Source organism: Cannabis sativa, chromosome 5 (genome assembly GCF_029168945.1).
Source record: "Cannabis sativa cultivar Pink pepper isolate KNU-18-1 chromosome 5, ASM2916894v1, whole genome shotgun sequence".
NCBI classification, from domain to species: domain Eukaryota; kingdom Viridiplantae; phylum Streptophyta; class Magnoliopsida; order Rosales; family Cannabaceae; genus Cannabis; species Cannabis sativa.
Genome location: NC_083605.1, coordinates 21,812,283 through 21,832,169, shown reverse-complemented (window position 1 = coordinate 21,832,169; position 19,887 = coordinate 21,812,283). Strand labels below are relative to the sequence as shown.

Below are 19,887 nucleotides of genomic sequence, written 5' to 3'. Positions count from 1 at the left end.
AAAACTCAAAAAATCTCATTTGTAGCTCAATGGGAATCTGTGAAGCAACTGAAGACAACAAATACTTAAGCCTCTGTAGAACTCTTGGAAGAAATAAAAACGTTGTTCTTGGCTTTCTCAAAGACAAAATGCAAAAGAGGATCCATAGTGGGGATGGAAAGTTCTTATCTCGTGCTGGAAAAGAAGTCATGATCAAATCAGTGGTTCAATCCCTCCCTAGTTATGCTATGAATGTTTTTCTCCTCTCAAAAGACACGTGCAAATAAATGGAAACTCTCATGAATCGTTTCTGGTGGCAATCAAAAGGTGAAAACTCTTAGTAAAAATCTCAGTAAAAGCAAATCCAAAGGCGGAATGGGGTTTAGAAATTTGAGAGATTTCAATATTGCTTTATTGGGTAAACAAGGATGTCGTCTTCTGGTTAATCACAACAGCCTTGTTGGGCGTATCTTTAAGGCTTGATACTTCCCAAACCTGAATTTCGTCTGGCGTAGCTTATTTGAGACAAAAAAAAAAGTCTGCTTCTTGCTGGCTGTAGATGCTTTATGTAATGAACGCTTTAGTAATTTGGATTAGTAAAGGCAATTAGCACTAATTTTCAATATTTTATTATTATTTATGAATTTAATTATTTTAGGACCCCAATATTTAGAAATAAATATTAGAGTTATAATTTCTCAATTTCAGAGATTTTATTAAACTCTAGGGGTATTATTTAGTTTATATGTGAAATATGCAATTTTTGTAATTTTTGCTCGGCGACAACGGAAAATGCGATGGATGACTAGTTTGATCATATGGGTAAGTTTAGAACTTTATTTCTTAGCGGGAAATATTTTAGAGAAAATAATTATCGGGATTGAGCGGGATTATGAGATTTGACCATTTTACCCCTAGCTTTTGATTTACCCTAGTTTTGGGTCAAAGGGCATTATTGTCATTTGGTTAAATGGTGGGATAGGTGGCTGCCCTAGTTTGGTGACACCTTGCAACCTTTTTTCTCAGCCAAAATTAAGTAGTTAATTTACTTAGTTAGAAAGAGAGGAATTAGAAGGAAATACCAAAAATAGAAGGAGAAGCTCTCTTTCTTCTCTCTCTCTCTTCTCGAACCAGCAAGATCAAGGGAAAGGGTTGTTGATTTCTGAGTTTTTAGCAAGGAATTCAAGGGAGAAATTAATCTAAGGTAAGCCCTAATGAACTCCCCTTTAGTTTTCAAGTTTTTGCTTAGTTAGAAATGGTGAATTTGTGAAATAGGGGCTGTTAGGTTTAGAAATGTTTAGGGTTCGGTTTTTATGTTCAATATTGGTTGTTTAGAGGTTCTGGTAGTTAATTTTGGTGCTTGGTGTTAATTCTAAGCAAGCTTGAGTTTTGAAACTCAAGCTTTGAGCTTTAATGGCAAGTTGGAATTTATTGGTTTGTTCTGTGATTTTCTTGTTGGAAATTGTTGTTTATACATTGTATAGGTACCTTGGAAGTTTTAGTAAGGTTTGTGATTGAATTGAGTTAAGGGCGTTGGTTTTTGTGTTCCCAGCACAGAACCGGTCGACCGGTTATGGGGGACCTGAACTAACCGGTCGACCGGTTGGTGTTCCAATTTTTGGACTTCCGGTTGGGACCGGTCTGCCGGTTGGGGGAATTTTTAGAACCCTAGTTTTTCCCAATTTTGAGATATTTAGGGTATCGCCATGATGTTTATCGATAGGAAAACTTTTAGTTTCAAGTCTAAGTCCCCGGAAAGTGATTTAGCGAGTCACTCATCAGTGTTACAATTAATGTGATTAGGGCATCCATCTAGCGCGAACATTTCCGTTCAGGTCGGTCAGCACACTTGAATTTGGAAATCAGGTAAGAACTGTATATAGCGTGTTATATGAGATATATGCATGTTGTATGTATGATTATATATGTTTTGGGTGATATCATGGCGGCACAACAATTGTGTCGGTTCGGAGGTACAGGCATCGTATTGGTTAAGAGTGATATTCATCCTAGAGAGTATTAATTGGCGCTATCATAGCGGCACAACAATTGTGTCGGTTCGGCAGTACGGGCACAGTACTGGTTAAGAGTGATATCATGGCCAATTATACTCTTGGGTGCTATTGATGCTATTATAGCGGTACGAACATAGTGCCGGTCCCGCAGTGCGATCATAGTGCTGATAGTGGGTGATATCGTGGTCAATAGCACAGCTAGTTAGAACGTTCTTACTCATCTGTTAAGCCTTGTAAATAGGTGTACGGGCGCCTAGTTACAAGTCGGAAGTTATATGATATGTTATATGCTTTTCTTACTGAGTCTGTTGACTCACAGATTCTACTTTCATGTGTAGGTAAAGAAAAGGCGATAACTGAACTGGGGTGAACCTGAGCTCGGATAGGATTGTACATGTCAAAGCAGCACGACCTGGAGTGTTCGGTCTCGGGACATCAGGGAATTGTATTTTGATAGTCGCTGTACGACCTAAAAATGTGTATTTTGAAATATTACTTTTAAAAAGTTTAAAAATGGGATCCCGGCACTTGTAAATATTTTAATATATTATAAAGTTTATTAATGAGTATAAAAGTTTTAATTTGACACGTTTTTCAAGAAAACTCTTCGATTAGCGAAGATTGCACTGTAATTGAAAAAGCACTGTAGCGTGCCTTAGCATTAGGGCGTTTCACTTTATAAGGACTGGTTTTTCAGTCAGCATTCTAAACGATCTCTGGCTCCCAGTTGAAAATGATGGCTATATCCACTCATCTCATTCGACTCTTTATAACCAGTTCGTCTCCTCTCTTCTCAAACCATATGCCAAAGACTGGGATCTCGACATTTTGAATGATCTTTTTGATGATCGTGACAGAGACATCATCATTCAGCTCCAACTTTCGCCATTTGCTACTAAAGACCACTTGTATTGGCTCAAAGATCAAACTGGTATTTACACAGTTAAAACTGTTTACCACCTGCTGCAACAGTTAAAAGGCAACTGGGGTGATGATCCTCTGTCCATATTTTGGAGTTCCTTACGGCAATTACACCTGCCACCTCAAGTAAAAGACCTTCTATGGAGAGCTTGCAGCAGTTGTTTACCCACCAAAGTTCAACTTCAATCCAGACATGTTGCTATCGACACTACTTGCTCACTTTGTCATTCATCTCCTGAAACTTCTCTCAATCTTTTTGTTAGTTGTTCCTTCGCCCAGAATTGTTTAAGGAAAGCTCTCGGTTCTGCAAGAGATAGTATTGAACACACTTTTGTTGCCTAGTTTCATCACGGTCTCTCCCACTGGACTGCCTCAAAAATTGAAACAATTTCCATGCTTTGTTGGGCCCTCTGGCGATGCCGTAATGACCTCATTTGGAATAACATCGAACCTTCTGTCGACAGAGTTATCTCATCTGCAAAACTCACTTTAGATCAATGGAAAAGCGCTCAATCATTATCAAAGACTCTCTCTAATAGTGCTCCTGCTACTGTAGAAAGTCTTGAGCATTGGACTAAACCGACATACCCAATGATCAAAGTTAATGTTGATGGGGCAACCTTCGGTGATCAAAAAAGTTTTTGTTGGGGTTTTATAGCACGAGACCATGATGGCAGCTTCTTACAGGCCTTTCAATCAAGAAAACTTGGTTCAGTTCGTGCTGAAATTGCTGAGGCGGTAGCAATAAAAGAAACGCTTAGTTGGATAAAAGGAAACAATTGGCAGAATGTTCAAGTGGAATCGAATTGTCTTAATGTCGTTCATGCTATTAACAGCAAAGTCCATGTATTTTCTCCATATGGTAGTATTATAAACGACTCCAAAAAAACTACTTTCTATTCTTTTTAATGTTTCTATCACTTTTGTCAAACGATCTGCGAATAATGTGGTCCATTTCCTTGCAAGGGACTCTTATTCTAAAACTGGTTGTACTCTTAGTGGGACTTCTATTCCTGCTAATTTATCGTCCTTATTATTGAAGGACCTTCTTTAATAAAGTTTCTTATTCAAAAAAAAAAAAAGTTACCTTAACAACCATTTTGTCAAGTGATTTACAAGAAAAAGAAAAATTCTTGTGTTTGAGCAATACATTGGCCGATGTCAATAATAAAGAAATTAGTTCGGATTTAGATGAGTTAGAACTTGACAATGAATCTTTGGCAGAATCTTATATGGTAATGTGGTGAGAATTGTTCTTTGGTTAAAGTTAATAAAGAATTATTTGTTGGGTTTTATGCCCTAAATAAAACTCATTTCAATATATTCAGATTTACTTATTAATAAAGATCAGAAATAACATTTAATGTTGCATGGTTCACATGATTTATTTCATGATTATTTACATAATTTATGAATTCTATTTAAGTCCAGAACATATCAATTTGTTAATGATTATAGTATTGTCAACACAGTGGAATATAATCTTAATTATATGTTCGAAAGTTTATTCCCTGATTTTTCAGTTCACTGGATTTAGACTGACATGATAATCAGTGATAGGTATTCTTACACCTTGGATAAGTGTTATGTCCTTTCCAGGACATTGGCAAAGTTTACCAGCATTGGATGTATGGAGTATACATCGGAAGGGACCGATATTGAACTTTGATTAGATATATTAAAATTTACCGTAGTATCTATTCAATTCAATATCACCCGTTGATCCTAGATCAAATGATCTTAATCCTGATATGTTTAGGTTCGATCTCAAGAGTATTATACATGCTCTTTGATTTGTTAGTTAAGCCTACTTTTAGGTCAGGGTGATACGTACATTTTGGGAACATGATAGTATAATTGAGTGGGAGCGCTAACATAAATATGGAATCTATAACTTCTGTAGGAATTTAGAAGTGAAACGATGATATCCTTCGAGCTTGGCTAAACAGAGATAAATGGTGGAGATCTCATTTCACTTCGCTGAAATATCATTTATACAGAGCTAAGTGTTTTAAGGATAAAATACATTGAAGGTGTAACGGTAACTTAGTGCCTATTCAATGTAGATCATCTATTAGAGGATCATTGATCAAATTAGGATTATGACAATGGATAACTAATGACGTATCTATATCGTGGAACATATAGAGCGTTCTATATACTGAGAGTGCAATTCTAAGTTCTATGCGTGGATTCAACGAAGAATTAATAAGTCTGTGAATTTAAGATATAAATTCTTGATCTGCTTATTGGAAGCTCGGATATATAGACCCATGGTCCCCATACTAGTTGTGACCATACTGCTTGTAAGACTCAGTTAATTGATTTTGATTAATCAATTATAATTCTAAAGTTAGACTATGTCTAGTTTATGAATTTTCACTAAGCAAGGGCGAAATTGTAAAGAAAAGAGATTCTAGGTTTATTTATTAATTAAGAGACTTTATATGTCTAATTAATAAATATATTAAATGAAAATATTATTTAATAATTAATTTTAGTTGTTAAATAATTAGAATTGGCATTTAAATGGTTGAATTTGAAAATTGGCGTTTTTGAGAAAATGAGATGCAAAAATGATAAAACAGCAAAATTGCATAAGTGAGGCCCATTATCCAAAGCCCAGGCCGGCCACTATTGTAGGCTTTTATCATTTAATTTTTTATTTTTTTAATGCCAAATAATTCTAACTTAAACCTAGGTAGTTACCTATAAATAGGTAGTGGTGGCTTCAGAAAAAGAAGAGATACATATCATTCCTTCAGAGAAAAATTTCTAGCCGCCACCTTCTCTCTTCTTTTCTTCTCTAAATTTCGAAATCCTTGAGTGAATGAGTGAGTGCCCACACACATCAAGTGGTATCTCAATCATAGTGTGTAAGACTGTGGAAAATCAACCAACAAGAAGGAGAATCAGCATCAAAGGAAGGAGAGCAAGAGATCCAGGTTCAGATCTTGGTGATGCTCTGTTACAGAAAGGAATCAAGGGCTAGAGATCTGAACAGAAGGAGTCATTATATTCCGCTGCACCCAATGTAAGGTTTCCTAAACTTTATATGTGTTTATTTCATTGTTTTAGAGTTCATATTAGCATGTTAATGAAACATACTTGTTAGTAAATCTAAATCCTGGTAAAATATATCCAACATTATTACACGACATCAAAGACCATGAAGAGAAAAATAAATGTTGTGATTTTGAGTTGAATTCGAGAACTTCTAAAATTGTATCATTAACTAAGGAACTTGAAAGTTTTAAAGGAATGTTAAAATGCTAAATCCAGGATTTAACATTTTAAAGAAGTCCAGAAATCTGGGCAAATAAGTCATGTTGGATTAGATTTTGTTAAAACTCTAGATTTGTAAAATCTGAAAGTTTGGTTTATGGAATTTCTGACTCCACTTTGCAAGGTTATATTGTTGTAGCAAAGTGCATTGTTGTTACAAAAAAGAAGCAGTTTGGTAATTTTGGAAACTCCAAAGGAAAAAGGAATCGGTTCATTCCTTTATGCTATTTTTGTAGAATAAATGTCACATTTGACCTAGATATGTTACCATGAAAAAGATGTATGATTCTAAATAGTTTGGAAATGAATATGTTACTAAAAAAATAAATGGGCCGTCAAAAATAAATGTTGGTTGATTCTTCTTATTTTCAATCTATTGCTTCTCAAATATAGTATTTTGACAGTGGTTATTCTAGTCATATGACAGGTGAAAAAGATTATCTCAACCACATTAGACCAATGCAATGTGGTAAAGTTACTTTTGGCAATGGTCTAGCTATAAAAGTCATAGGGGTGGGATCTCTTAATTTTGAAAGTCTTCCCAAGCTTAAAATGTGATATAGGTTGAAGGACTAAAGGCTAATCTTCTTAGCATTAGTCATGTTTGTGAAAAGGGTCACAGTGTTAACTTTGATAGTAATCATTGTTATGTTCTTAACATCAATGCCAAAATTATTTTGCAAGGTTTTAGATTTAATGATAATTGTTACATTTTCAATACCTATGTTACTTGTCATTCTGCTATTGATAAATCCACTAATTTATGGCGTGAAAAACTTGGACACATTCATTACAAAAATTAGAAAAAATTATCAAATGTAGGAATTGTTCGAGGATTACCCAAATTGGGTAAGGAATTTGCGGGAAAATGTGGACCATGTCATCTTTGTAAGCAAATACCTTCACAACTAGAGGACATTGTCGAAATAAAACAAAGGCAAGGCGAACCCTTGAAAGACTACATTCAAAGATTCATGGCTGAGGCCACTAAGGTCAAATGCCTATTAGAAGAAGGTCGATATATGACCATACTTGGAGGTATCTTGCCGTTAAGTGAATTTCAGAAAGATATCAAAAGGATCTCAACGAACAACATGAAAGAGTTCCTTGAGTGAGCTAATGGCTTCATAAAGTTGGAAGAAGCTGTCCGGCAGGCCCAGACAGGAAGATATGCTAGTGTTGGACAGGCTCAGGGTGTCATAGGCCCAATTTATGTCCAACATACCAGCCAGCATACGAAATACCGACCAACCCTCAACCAATAAGAATAATGAAAGCAAACGCAATAACAATGACTCTAGTCAAAATAATATCAAAAAAGGGAAATTCAAGAATGAGAGAAGTACACATGCTTCATTCTCCTACAAAAACTCTTGAAACAATATACACCAACCAGCTAGCCATTGTGACAGGTGTTACAAAAACCTGAAGCATATGGTTGACTATTCAAGTGGGCCATTGAACTTAGCCAAGACGAGATCACATTCTAGCCAAGAGTGGCTATAAAAAGCCAAGCTAATACTAACTTTGTGGCCAAATGCACATGCATATCTCCTAAAATCTCACAAGAATCAGGAGAAAAGCAAGAGCTAGAGAAAAAGCGAGAGCAAGAGAAAAAGCAAGAGCAAGAAAATTCAGCCTAGAAGTTACATGTTGACGGAAGCTGTATTGACCACTTGTCTTTTGAGGCATTGCCCTCATTACATATGGGGCAATAGCTGCACAGGGAAAAATAGTTTAATTTCAAAGCCTCCAAAAAATGAAGCTGAATATGAAGCTCTAACTGCTGGCCTCAAGTTAGCACACGAAGTGCGGGCAGATTACCTGGACATATACAACGACTCCCAGTTGGTCGTTAATCATATCCTAGGTGAAAATACAGCCGAGGCAAAAAATGATAGCCTATTTGAGCAAGATTCAAGACTTACTAAGTCAGCTCAAAGGCTATACTATAAGGTAAGTCCCCAGAGAAGGGAGTGCAACAAACAATGCACTAGCACGTCTAGCCAACAACACCTTGAGAGACAAGGCAAACTTGGTGCCCATTTAGTTCTATAAAGAACTGAGCATCACTATTTCAGAAGAAATAGACATGCTTGATGACACCCCAACATGGATGACACCCATAGCGGCATACCTCTAGACATGATTCTTGACAAAAAGTAAGAATGAAGCAAGAAAAATGAGAAAGAAAGATGTTAGGCATCTAATCCTGTATAGGGTTATGTACAGACGTGGTTTCTCAATGCCACCTCTAAGATGTGTTACTAAGAAAGAAGTTGAATGACTGTTGATAGAAGTGCATGAAGGCTTATGTAACAATCATGCTGGGGGCAAAGCCTGTCCAAAAAGATACTCAGACAAGGGTACTTTGACCTACTATGACCAAGAAGCAAACCACATCTTGCTAGCAGAATTCCTTGAGAAATAGAAGAAAGAAGAGACCAAGCCAACTTAAAGTTGTATGCCTACCAACAAAAAGTTTCCAGGTACTTCAATAAATAAGTCAGGGAAGGAAATTCTTTGTAAGAGACTTAGTGTTGTGAATAATATTCTTGAATACCAAAGATCTTGCGGGAGGAGTGTTTAGACCAAATTGAGAAGGTATGCACCAAGTTACAGAGATAACAAGTATAGGTGCGTACAAGCTTGACACGTACAATGAGAGCAGAGAATTGGTTCCCCTGCCAAGATACTGGAATGGAGAACATCTCAAAAAGTACTACCAGTAACCAACTTGTAAAAACACTAATCTTCAGTAGTGGTTCTTGTACGACTCACCATACAGGAATTAGTATAAAAGAGCTAAGTTTCCACCACTCTTTAGTCGTGGCCCTGGCCTAGTATGCCGTGCAGGTGTAGCCAAAATGATGAATGAAAGCAGACTTTATGATTGTAAGCTTTTATTATCAAAAAAAAAAAAAAAAATGTACGTTGCACAGCAATAACACATATGTAAGACCAATAAATGGATAAAAGAGTTTCCCTTTCCAAACTATGTCAAACAACTTGCTAACAAGATAACTTCTTAGAGTTAATCTTTATTTTTTTAGTTCAACATGCATACAAATAAGTCCCTCCAAGAAAATACACAGGCAAAACGTCTATAGTACTTGGTGAATTACAAGCGACCAAGAGACCATAAGTCTGCTCGATCACTTGGAGGGCACCCATACCGTATAGTATCGAACAAGCACAGCTCAACTTAAGCAAAATTTAAAGCTTTGATAAGAAAAAAATATAAAGCTAAGTAAGTGTGAGTGGCATACTTCAGATTAGACATAAAAAGTATAAGTTTGAGAGTAAAATTTGCTCGGTTAGCTACATGTTATTAAAGATTGCCTGGCCAATCGTCTGTTCATAAGTAAAAGGCCCTAAGACCACACACAAACATTGTTCAAAAGTTAAGGGCCTTAAGGCCATACAAGAACAAAAATATCACTAGTTTAAAAGTAAAAGGCCTTAAGGCCATACAAGAACAAAAGATGAAGTACCCAAAATAAAAGCATAAAAATAGACAACAAAGCCTCAAATGTCTTCAGAATAATAACTGGAGTCGATGGGTTCAAAGTAGTATTAGAAGGACTAGCTGTCCACACTGAGTAAGTCTTCGTTAATTCAGATGTCACCTCCCAAAAAGTTGTGTGAGCTCATCCCTACAAAAACATAAAAAGACAAAATACGAGTTAACAACCAGAAAACATAAAAAGACTTAGACAAAATGTGAGTTAACTGGCCAAAACCTAAGGGTATTCACTAGACATCCTTGAAATACAAAGCCAATAATCAACAAAGTATCAAGAATCATGAACTGGGTAGCCTATGAATCAAAGGCCATTGACTGGCTAGGGAAGATTTGACCCGAGACGTACTGGACAGAGCTCCTAAAAAGGGAAATTACCAAACAAGGGTATACAATTGACCTATGTTGATAGGATAGAATTCCTAGGAAGGATCTAAGTCCTGGACAGAGTTCCTAGACGGGATCTAAGTCTTAGATAGAGTTCCTAGGCAAGATCTAAGTCTTGGACAAAGTTCTTGGACAGGATCTAAGTCTTAGAGAGAGTTCCTATACATGATCTAAGTACCAGATAGAGTTCCTATATAGGATCTAAGTATTGGACAGAGTTCCTAAACAAGATCTAATAGTCGGACATGGGTCTTTAACAAACCTAAGATACCAATCTAAGAGTCGATCTTGCTCATCAAAAACTCAAACATTATGCATCCTAAAGCTATCAAGCAGATTATAATGTGGAAAGACTACTCTAAAAGTGAAACTCATCAATGGCAGATTCAAAGAAAGAGAGCATATGAGGAAAGTAAAAGGCATACATGGGAGAGAGAAGATCAAAGGTTTAAAAGCACATCATCTAAAAAGTTTGATACTTGATTAGACAAGGCTGCTCAGTAAAGGTTCCTACAGTCAAGACAAGAGCGAAAAATTCCCTATTCATACAGACTTCCGAACAGGGACTTGGGGGCAAATATTATCCCAAATTTTTCCCATCTGACTTGGCATGCCCACATAGTAAAAACTTAAGACACGTGAAATAAAACTTGTCAATAATAGGACAAAGTCACCTTACACGACATGCCAACTTTCAAGGATTCTAAAGTAATCAAGCAAAATTGCCAAGCAAGAATAAGAAAAAGGAGTTAAGCAGGTCATCAAGAACTTGACCAACCATGTCTATCTAGGGAAGGGAAGCTTGTAGCCTAGCCAAGGGAAGCTTATAGGCTGGCCAGGTCTTGAGAACAAGTTGGCTGGCCAAGAATAATTGTCAGACCAAAGAGGTTTGTTCAACTAAGGAGGCCTAGCCTTTGTAAGGAAAGCTGGTCGGCCAAGTAGAATAATAAGGTTGTACAAGGCAGTTCTACAGCAAAGCTGTACAAAAAAGTTGAACAGAAAAGCTATGTGGAAAAGGTTGGCTGGACCATACATGGCTAATCCATGGAGGACACATGCCAGCCATGCCCTAAAAATAGGACTGGCCTGCCAACTTATGCAAACAGCTCCAAACAAGCTGAACGAATTATGGGACAAGTCCAACAGCCCACGAATATAGAGATATTCCCTCAAGATATTAGTCATATATTCTAAGAATTTAACTATCTTTTTCTGTAATTTATATAATAGATAAAAAGATGTTAATATCCCTATTTTAACGAAATATCTTCACCTATTTGAATTACGATCTCTTGTTAGCTCTACACTATATAAATGGCATTAGATCACTCTCTCAAGCCCTAAGTCATTCCACAGGAATTAGAGGGGCTCCATTAAGATTCTTACACACCCAAAGACTCCCTCTCTCTCAATCTTCACATTCCATCAATGCCTCCTAGACACTAAGTCAAGTATCTTCATAAGTTCTTCACAAGATCTTACCAGTTTTTTATTTGTAACACATTGTTCTCACTATTGTAATACTGAAGAGAGCCATAGCTAGAAATTACAAGGTTTTAACCTGTGATCTGCATGGTATTATCTCAAGGGTGAATACAACTAAAAGGGGATTAGGTCATTACCTGCTAATCAAGGGGGATGAACCTCTATAAATCAGTATGTCACTTTTATTATTTTTATTATTATTATTTACATGCAATGATTACCAGTTATTAATAAGGCTTCATAATCAGTTGATCGAATTCTGAGTCAACAGGGTTCATTCACTACATTTTTCTCTCAAGAAAATTTAAACTCAAACGATTGAAAATTTAAATTTGGAGAAAAGTGGTAAATGGTGTTTTTTGAGGGTATTTATACCTGAGGTGGCTATCCACGTGAAAAAAGAATGAACGATCCAAGATATTATCTCCAAAAGCAGAAGCACATCCAACGACTCGAAAGTCTAGACGCTAAGCGTGTCAAGCAATTAATGCACTCTGGAATCGAGGCCCAAATTAATGATAAAAATGCTTTTCTTAATTTTTGCACCAACAATGAATAGTCGTTGAAATAAAATCTTTCCAGGAAAGTAACTCCTCGATAAATGTATACCTCCACCAATAGATGATTGCCACGTTTATTTCCCAACTCAAAAGATGAAAGTTCACCTTCCATGATCAGTTAGCACCTAGAAAGAAATAAAAATATTACTTTCCAACCTCCACATTTCCATTTATATGGATTGGGGCAAGCTTCCACACTACACAACATTATGGAAGCTTGGGGAGTAAATGTTATCTGTATTTTTGACAAGGAACACGTGGACTTCTGCTCAGTATCAAAAGCCCACCAGTGGGCTCAAGGAAGATAACTTGGGTCAAGCCCAAGTTAGATAAGACCTTCCAAGAAGGTATCTTAGCTCCATATTCACACAAGCTTCTGCCAAGGACAACCCGTATCTAGAAGTAGTTCCAGTACCGAGATCTCGGAGGGCCAAATAGCGTGTTCCTAGAATACAAGTGTGGTCTCCCTTTTTCTCCTCAAATCTCAGATAAAAGATCGTATCGAGCTACAAAGGAAAACTACATAAAATGGAGATCAAGCAATTAATTCATAAATAATTTCCCACAATTACATGGTATTGACAACTTAATCGTATCTTATTTGCCTAGTCAGCACACCGATCCTTTCATGGGCTAGGCCTCACAAAAACAACACCCAACCTTATGTATTTTCATGTAAACTCCCCATTAGAGAAAAAAGGGAAACTAAGTATAATTCCTATAAACATTATAAACACCAACTAATTCATTCGAATTAAGGATTGAATTCTCTAACAACACTTGCTCAGGAAAAATAGAGAACTTACACTCATTGTATTATCAAAGATTTTTTCTAGCCAAAAATACATAATAATATTGACTCATGGACTAAGGCTTATTAACATTCCAACCATGTAAAAACTTCGTGTGTTGTTTTATTTCTTTCTTTAAATTATTTATTTTTTCGGTTCTAATTTATTATAATTTATTTTCTAAAAATCTCGGTAAACAACACCGAATAACGGGCATTAGTGAACTATACAGTAGCAATTGTTGATTAAAGATTCCTAAATTTTAATATGTTGCTGACTGTTTTATTTATGGCTAAGTGATCTTAATTCTCCTTACAATACAAGTCACAATCTCATGTATGAATAATAAATTTTTCGATATTTATGTATATAAATTATTTAATATTGAATATTAATAATTTAAATGTCAAGTATATATGAAAATGTTCAACTCTTATTTATAAACAGAAATGTCTTTACAAACTTTTAAGACATAAACCCTAACAACAAGATCATACACTCCTATATGAATAAAGAATTTTCTAATTTTATTAATTATTTTTCAACAATTAACATATTCATTTTATAAATATATTGATATTTTATATATTCATAATATATTATTCACTAATTACTTCAACAAAGTCTACATCTCATGTTGTCTTGTATTGTTACAAAACTCGATAGATTTGAAAATCTTCTACCCTGTACTCCTTTTATAAACAACATAAATATATTAATGTTTATGATTTTCTTTCCCAAGCTTTTAAATAACTTAATGCAAATTTGTTTGAATAATGCCTCGGATTGCTATAGGAAATTTGGAATGATAGGAATGTAATTATCTTTGAGAAAAGAAGGTTTGCAAAAGACAAGATATATGGTTGGGTAAGGGTTAGAGATTTTACACATGACTATAAGCAAGCACAATAGAAGAGAATTGATATTGTTCATCTTCAAAACTTGTCAAAGAGTCATATTAAAAGGTTGCATTTGGATTTGGTACTTGCAAATTAAACATTGATAGATGCAACCTCTCAATCAATCTTAGTATAAAAGTTGACAAGGAGCAGTGTTGACTATAATAGCTTAGGAGGTGTGGTTGCTGGGTTAATTAGGCCTATGTTTGCTGCCCCTGCCCTTTTATTTCAGAAGACCAAGCTTTGCTTGGGGCTTTTCGATGGTGTGCCACAGTTTTCCTTTTGATTTCTATTGTGGAGACTGATTCTCAAATGTCAGCCAACCGAATAAACTCTTGTAATGAAGATTTGTAGCCTTTTTTAGATTTGGTTAGGGAAACTTAATCTTTATTGTCTTTGTTCCCATAATGTTAAAGTTTGTCATATGTATAGGAGTGATAATACATTAGTTTATGATTTGGCTAAATTACAACTAGGATAGACAATAAAGTATTGTGGAATGGTAATATTCCTCATAGTTTTTTAAGATCTTGTAGCTGTAATCATATTCTTTTAATTGAAAGTTATATATTTTTTTTTTAAAAAAAAAATTGATGAGTTTGGTGGAATTCCCACTTAGGGCGCGTTTGGAAAGCCACCTGGGAATTGGAATTGGATGTAATTGGAGGTAATTACACAGTTTAACGTGTTTGTGTGGCCACGTAATTACATAGTAACTGTGTAATCAGAGGTAATTGGGAGGCCTCAATTACTCTCTCCAATTCTCATACCCCCCATGAGAATTGGGTGTAAATACACTGTGTAATTACATACCAAAAATAAATTCAAATTATTTTAATTAATTGATATGATATTTTAATTATTTTTAATGTATGGACTTTCCCTTTTTCTATCAATCATCAAAAAACATGGCTGGATTGTATTAGCATGGTGTGTACTTCACAACTTTATTCGCAAGTGGAATTAGGATGATGAATTTTTCGAAGAGGACATGGAAAATGAAATAGTTAGGAAATTGTGAAAGTTTGAACAATATTGATTTTAATTCAAATTCAGGAATTGATGAAATTTATTTTAAATATTATAATATTAATTTAATGTGTAATTACTAACTATCATGCCAAACATGATATTAGGAATTCACATGTAATTACCACTTGACGTCCAAACACACCTTGTATTTTAAAATACAATGTAATTACTATACAGTGTAATTACTACCCTAGTAATTACCCTAGTAATTACACTACATAGTAATTATACAGTTTGTAATAAATACAACGTAATTACTATACAGTGTATTTTCGTGTACTTTTTAATTTTATTAAATGGAAGTTCATATAATAATAATAATAATAATACTTTGAAACTACTATTATAGCTTTTTTATTTCTCAAAAATTACAACATCCCATTACATACATTTTTTCTCGATCTCCAAGTTTGAAAACACATATCAGAAACAATTTTTTTATTTATTTCTTTCTTGACGGTATTTATTATAATTACGATATCATTTCTGTAAAATTTTAAAAAATTATGAATAGTTTATAATGTCGAAAACAAATTTGAAATTTTTTAAACACGAATGGTAAATTGAAATATTACGAACTCTGTTGTCGATACTGTAAACTATTCAGATTTTTTAAAAATTTACAAGTTTGATTGCCTAAATTTTTTTTTAAAAAAGAAAATATCATGAAATGTGTTTTCGAACGCAAAAGTTAAAATAAGAGGTAGGAAAATTTCAGCATAAATAATGTCCAAAAAATTCAGTTTGATGCAGATTAGTTCTCGACCTGAAAAATTAGCGGTAATAATCCCCAAGCTCCTAATTCGTGTTAGTCTGTTAGTACCCAACTTACCAACTCTATTTATTGTTCTTGATATTACTTTGTGTAAAAAATTTGTTGGTGCACATCATAATTTTAATCAAAAAATAATTTAATGATTTAAAAATCATAAAAATTATTATTTTTTTCTTATTTCTTTTTTCATTTTTCGTCTTCTTCCTTGCTCACTATTCAATATCCATTCCCACCATTGTTTATTTTCTTTTTTCTTCTTCAATCCCATTCTTCCACCACCACTACTACATCACCACCACCACCATTGCATCACCGCCCCAACCATCACAACCACCACTATTGTCATAGCCAAACTGTTGAGCTTTCTGCCCTAAATAAAATCTATTTCAATATAATTAGATTTACTAATTAGTAAAAGATCAGAAATCATTTTATGTTGCATGGTTCACATAATTTATTTCATGATTATATTTAATGTATAAATTTTATTAAGTCCAAAACACATATATTTGTTCATGATTATAGCTTCGTCAGCATAGTGGAATATAATCATGATTATATGTTCAAAAGTTTAAGTCCCATGATTTATCAATTCACTCGATTTAGACTAACATGATAATCAGCGATAAGGTATATTTACATCTTGGATAAGTATTATGTCATTTCCAAGACATTGGCAAAGTTTACCAGTATCGGATGTATGGAGTATACATTGAATTGGACCGATATTGAACTTGGATAAAAGATATCATAAACTTATCGTTATATCTTTCTAAGTCAATATTACTAGTTGATCTTAGGTCTATAGATCTTAATCCTGATATGGTTAGGTTCAATCTTAGTTGTATTATTTATGTTCTTCAATTTGTTCATTAAAGTCAACCTATTAGATATTCTCGTGACATACAGATTAAGAACATGGTAGTTTAATTGAGTGGAAACGCTAATCATAGATATAGAATTTATAGCTTCTATAAGTATTTAGAAGTGAAACGATGATTTCCTTATAGCTTGGCTTGATAGAGATAAATGATTGATATCTCATTTCAGTAATTTTTAGTTTACTAAAATATCATGTATAGGTAGCGAAGTGTTTTAAGTATAAAATACATTGAAAAGTAGAACGGTAAATTTATCCCTATTAAGTGTAGATCATCTATAGAGGATCTATGACTATTAGGATTGTAACAATAGATAATCATAATGTATCTATATCTTGGTACATATAGAGTATTCTATATAATTGAGAGTGCAATTCTGAATCTATAGTGGCGCAAGGAGAAATTAATAAGTTAGGAAATTTACTTGGTGAATTCTAGATTTGTTTATTGGAAGCTCGGTTATATAAGCCCATGGTCCCTTCACTAGTTGAGATAATACTGCTTTCAGGCTCAGATAATTAATTTTAATTAATCAATTATAATTCTAAAATTAGACTATGTCTTATTGATGAATTTTTCTAAGCAATGACTTAGTTGTGAAGAAAAGAAGTTTTGGGGTTAATTTCTTAATTAAGAGAGTTTGTATGGTCTAATTAATGAATAATATAAATGAAAATTTTATTTGATAATTAATTATAATTATTAAATAAATAATTTTGGCATTTATAGGTTTGATATTAGAAAATATGGTATTATTGAAAGAAAAACAACTCATTAAAATAAAGTGGCAAAATTGTAACTAGAGATTGGTCCTTAAGTGGCCACCGACTCTAGTGAATTTTTGCCCAATATTTTATTCTTCTTTAATCCATATAATTTAAACTTAAGCCCTAGTTCAAATACTATAAAAAGAACATGATGCTCTCATCACATCTAAGGGTGTTCATCAGATCCACTCCGCACTTTTTTGGTCAAACAACATCCAATCCGCACTAAGTGCGGATTTCATATTTTGGATCCAATCTGATCCGCGTAACATTTTAAATCCAATCCAATCTAATCCGCAATAGTGCAGATTAGATCGGTTATTTTGGATCGGTTGTTTTTTTAATGATAAATTATTTAATATTTCATAGAAAAAAAATTAAAAAAAGACTATTGTTTCTTATTCTCCAATAATAATCCATTTTCATCTATATTTATATATGAATCAAACATATATACATATATGTCAATATATATGTACTCATCTTTAGATTTACACTAAAATATATCTGTATTCATTACTAAAATAAATAAGTTAGTATATATGTAACGCCCGTATTTAAATATTTCTAAACTCAAAAGATAACTTGATTATATTATAACTTTATTAACATATGGGTCGGGATCCCAAGTATCAAAATACGATATAAAAGTATTTTACTAACATATACATATAATATTTTTTTTTATAATTCCGTGAACAGGCAACTTCAAAATACAGACTCAAAATAGCAAAAGACCGAAACCCTCCAGGTTGCACTGCCGCGATATATACAATCACTGTCGAGCTCCATCTCACTGTTCCTCCAGCTTTGCTTTTCCCTTACCTACACAAGGTAGCAAACTGATGAGTCAATAGACTCAGTAAGATATGCAAAACATAAATAATGCGATGCCGACTTTATGATTAAGACGCCCTGAGCTCAATAATTAAGCTCACCAAATGGATAAGAACGTTCTTAAGGGAAGTACGACCACTGTACCAAATGCACTAAAGTACCAACCCTGTACTCGTGTTGGTAGAGCCATAACTGTATTCCCGGGAATTACTAAGTGTTGTACCACATGCATGACGTACCCCTGGTACTCGTGTTGGTAACACCGTAACCACACTAATATACAACACTATACTAACACTCTATAAGTCACATTCATATTAGTGCTAGTAGTGCAAACATCCAAAACAAGCATACATTCATATATATATTCTTATGCTATCTTACCTCGTTCCGTGCTCAAGTGTGCCGGTCAGCCTGAGTGGAAACGCTACTCGACGCTTTATAGGGCCCTAAACTATAATGTTCAGAATTCGGTGAGAGACACGCTAAAACACTTATCGGGGATTTAAAATTGAAACTAATAATAACCCTATCGATAAATAGGATGCTAATACCCTAGATTACGCAAAAACGGGAAAATCTAAGGCTCGAGAAAAAGCCCCAACCAGCAGACCGGTTTCCAACCGGAAGTCCGGTTCCTGGCACCAACCGGTCGACCGGTTGCAACAGGCCCCCAGGAACCGAAATTTCGGTTCTGAGCTGGGAACCCAAAAATCTCTCCCCTTAGTTCAATTCAAACCCAAATCTTTCCAAAACTTCCAGAATACCTGTATGCACTATAATAAACCAATTTCAAGCCACAGAACTCAACAATTCACACAAAATCTCAATCCACCATTAGAGAGCTAAGTTTGAGTTCATAAACTCAAACTTTGCCCAAACCTCAATTCAACCCATAATTTCAGTTTAAATTATCTCACACAACATCAAATAATCTCGAGAATACCAAATCAAACCATCATAATTCATACAGCAACAAAAACCCTAAATTCACCTATAAAACCTAACTTAAGCTAAGAAAGTTAAGAAAGAAGAGTTACCTTGGATCAAAGCTTGAGGATTCCTACTAATTATCCTTGAATCAAGAACAAACAACACAACCCTAGCTGCTCCTTAAGAGAATCGAAAGAGAGAGAGAAAGAATGAAGAGAGGGTTAAACACTTTTGTCTAATTTCTTTCTTTTCCTTCAACCTTAAGCAATATAATCCTTTTCTTCTTCTTCTTTTTTTTTTTTTAAATTGTTAACTTATACTCAGCCTAACATAACCCAAATAAGACAAAATAAGTCTTTGCCAAAAGACCTTCTTACCCCTCCATCTAACTAAAATAACTATAACCTCTCAAGGGTAAATTGGTCAATTACCAAATCCCGAAAAATTCTAACGCCTCTAATATCTAACAATGATACTCCGATAATATTCTAAACATATAAAATGTGACTCTCTAAAGGCCCAACGTCATTTCCACAGCTTGCGAACACAAATACAGATATTAAGTAATTACATAAAATAGCATAATAAACATATATGAACTTAATTATATTTTCACAACATGCATTTTATAATAATAATTAAATCTCGTTTATAAACCCTAGTTAATTAATAATCCAATTTATTAATCTTAAGTGGTCTTTACAATTACCCCCCGTTAAAAGGATTTCGTCCCCGAAATCTAACTTGAACAACTCTGGATGTTGAGTTCTCATATCAGACTCCAGTTCCCAAGTGGCTTCTTCCACTTTACTATTTC

At 34.3% G+C, this 19,887-nt stretch overlaps 1 protein-coding gene across 1 annotated transcript; it reads left to right on the top strand.

The window, feature by feature from the left end:
- Positions 1-1,921: 1,921 nt before the first annotated feature.
- Positions 1,922-3,824, top strand: LOC133038212 (uncharacterized). The gene is made up of 3 exons (XM_061116300.1): positions 1,922-1,952; positions 2,692-3,173; positions 3,258-3,824. Exons 1-3 carry the CDS (start codon positions 1,922-1,924, stop codon positions 3,822-3,824), a joined length of 1,080 nt encoding a protein of 359 aa, XP_060972283.1.
- Positions 3,825-19,887: the final 16,063 nt, after the last annotated feature.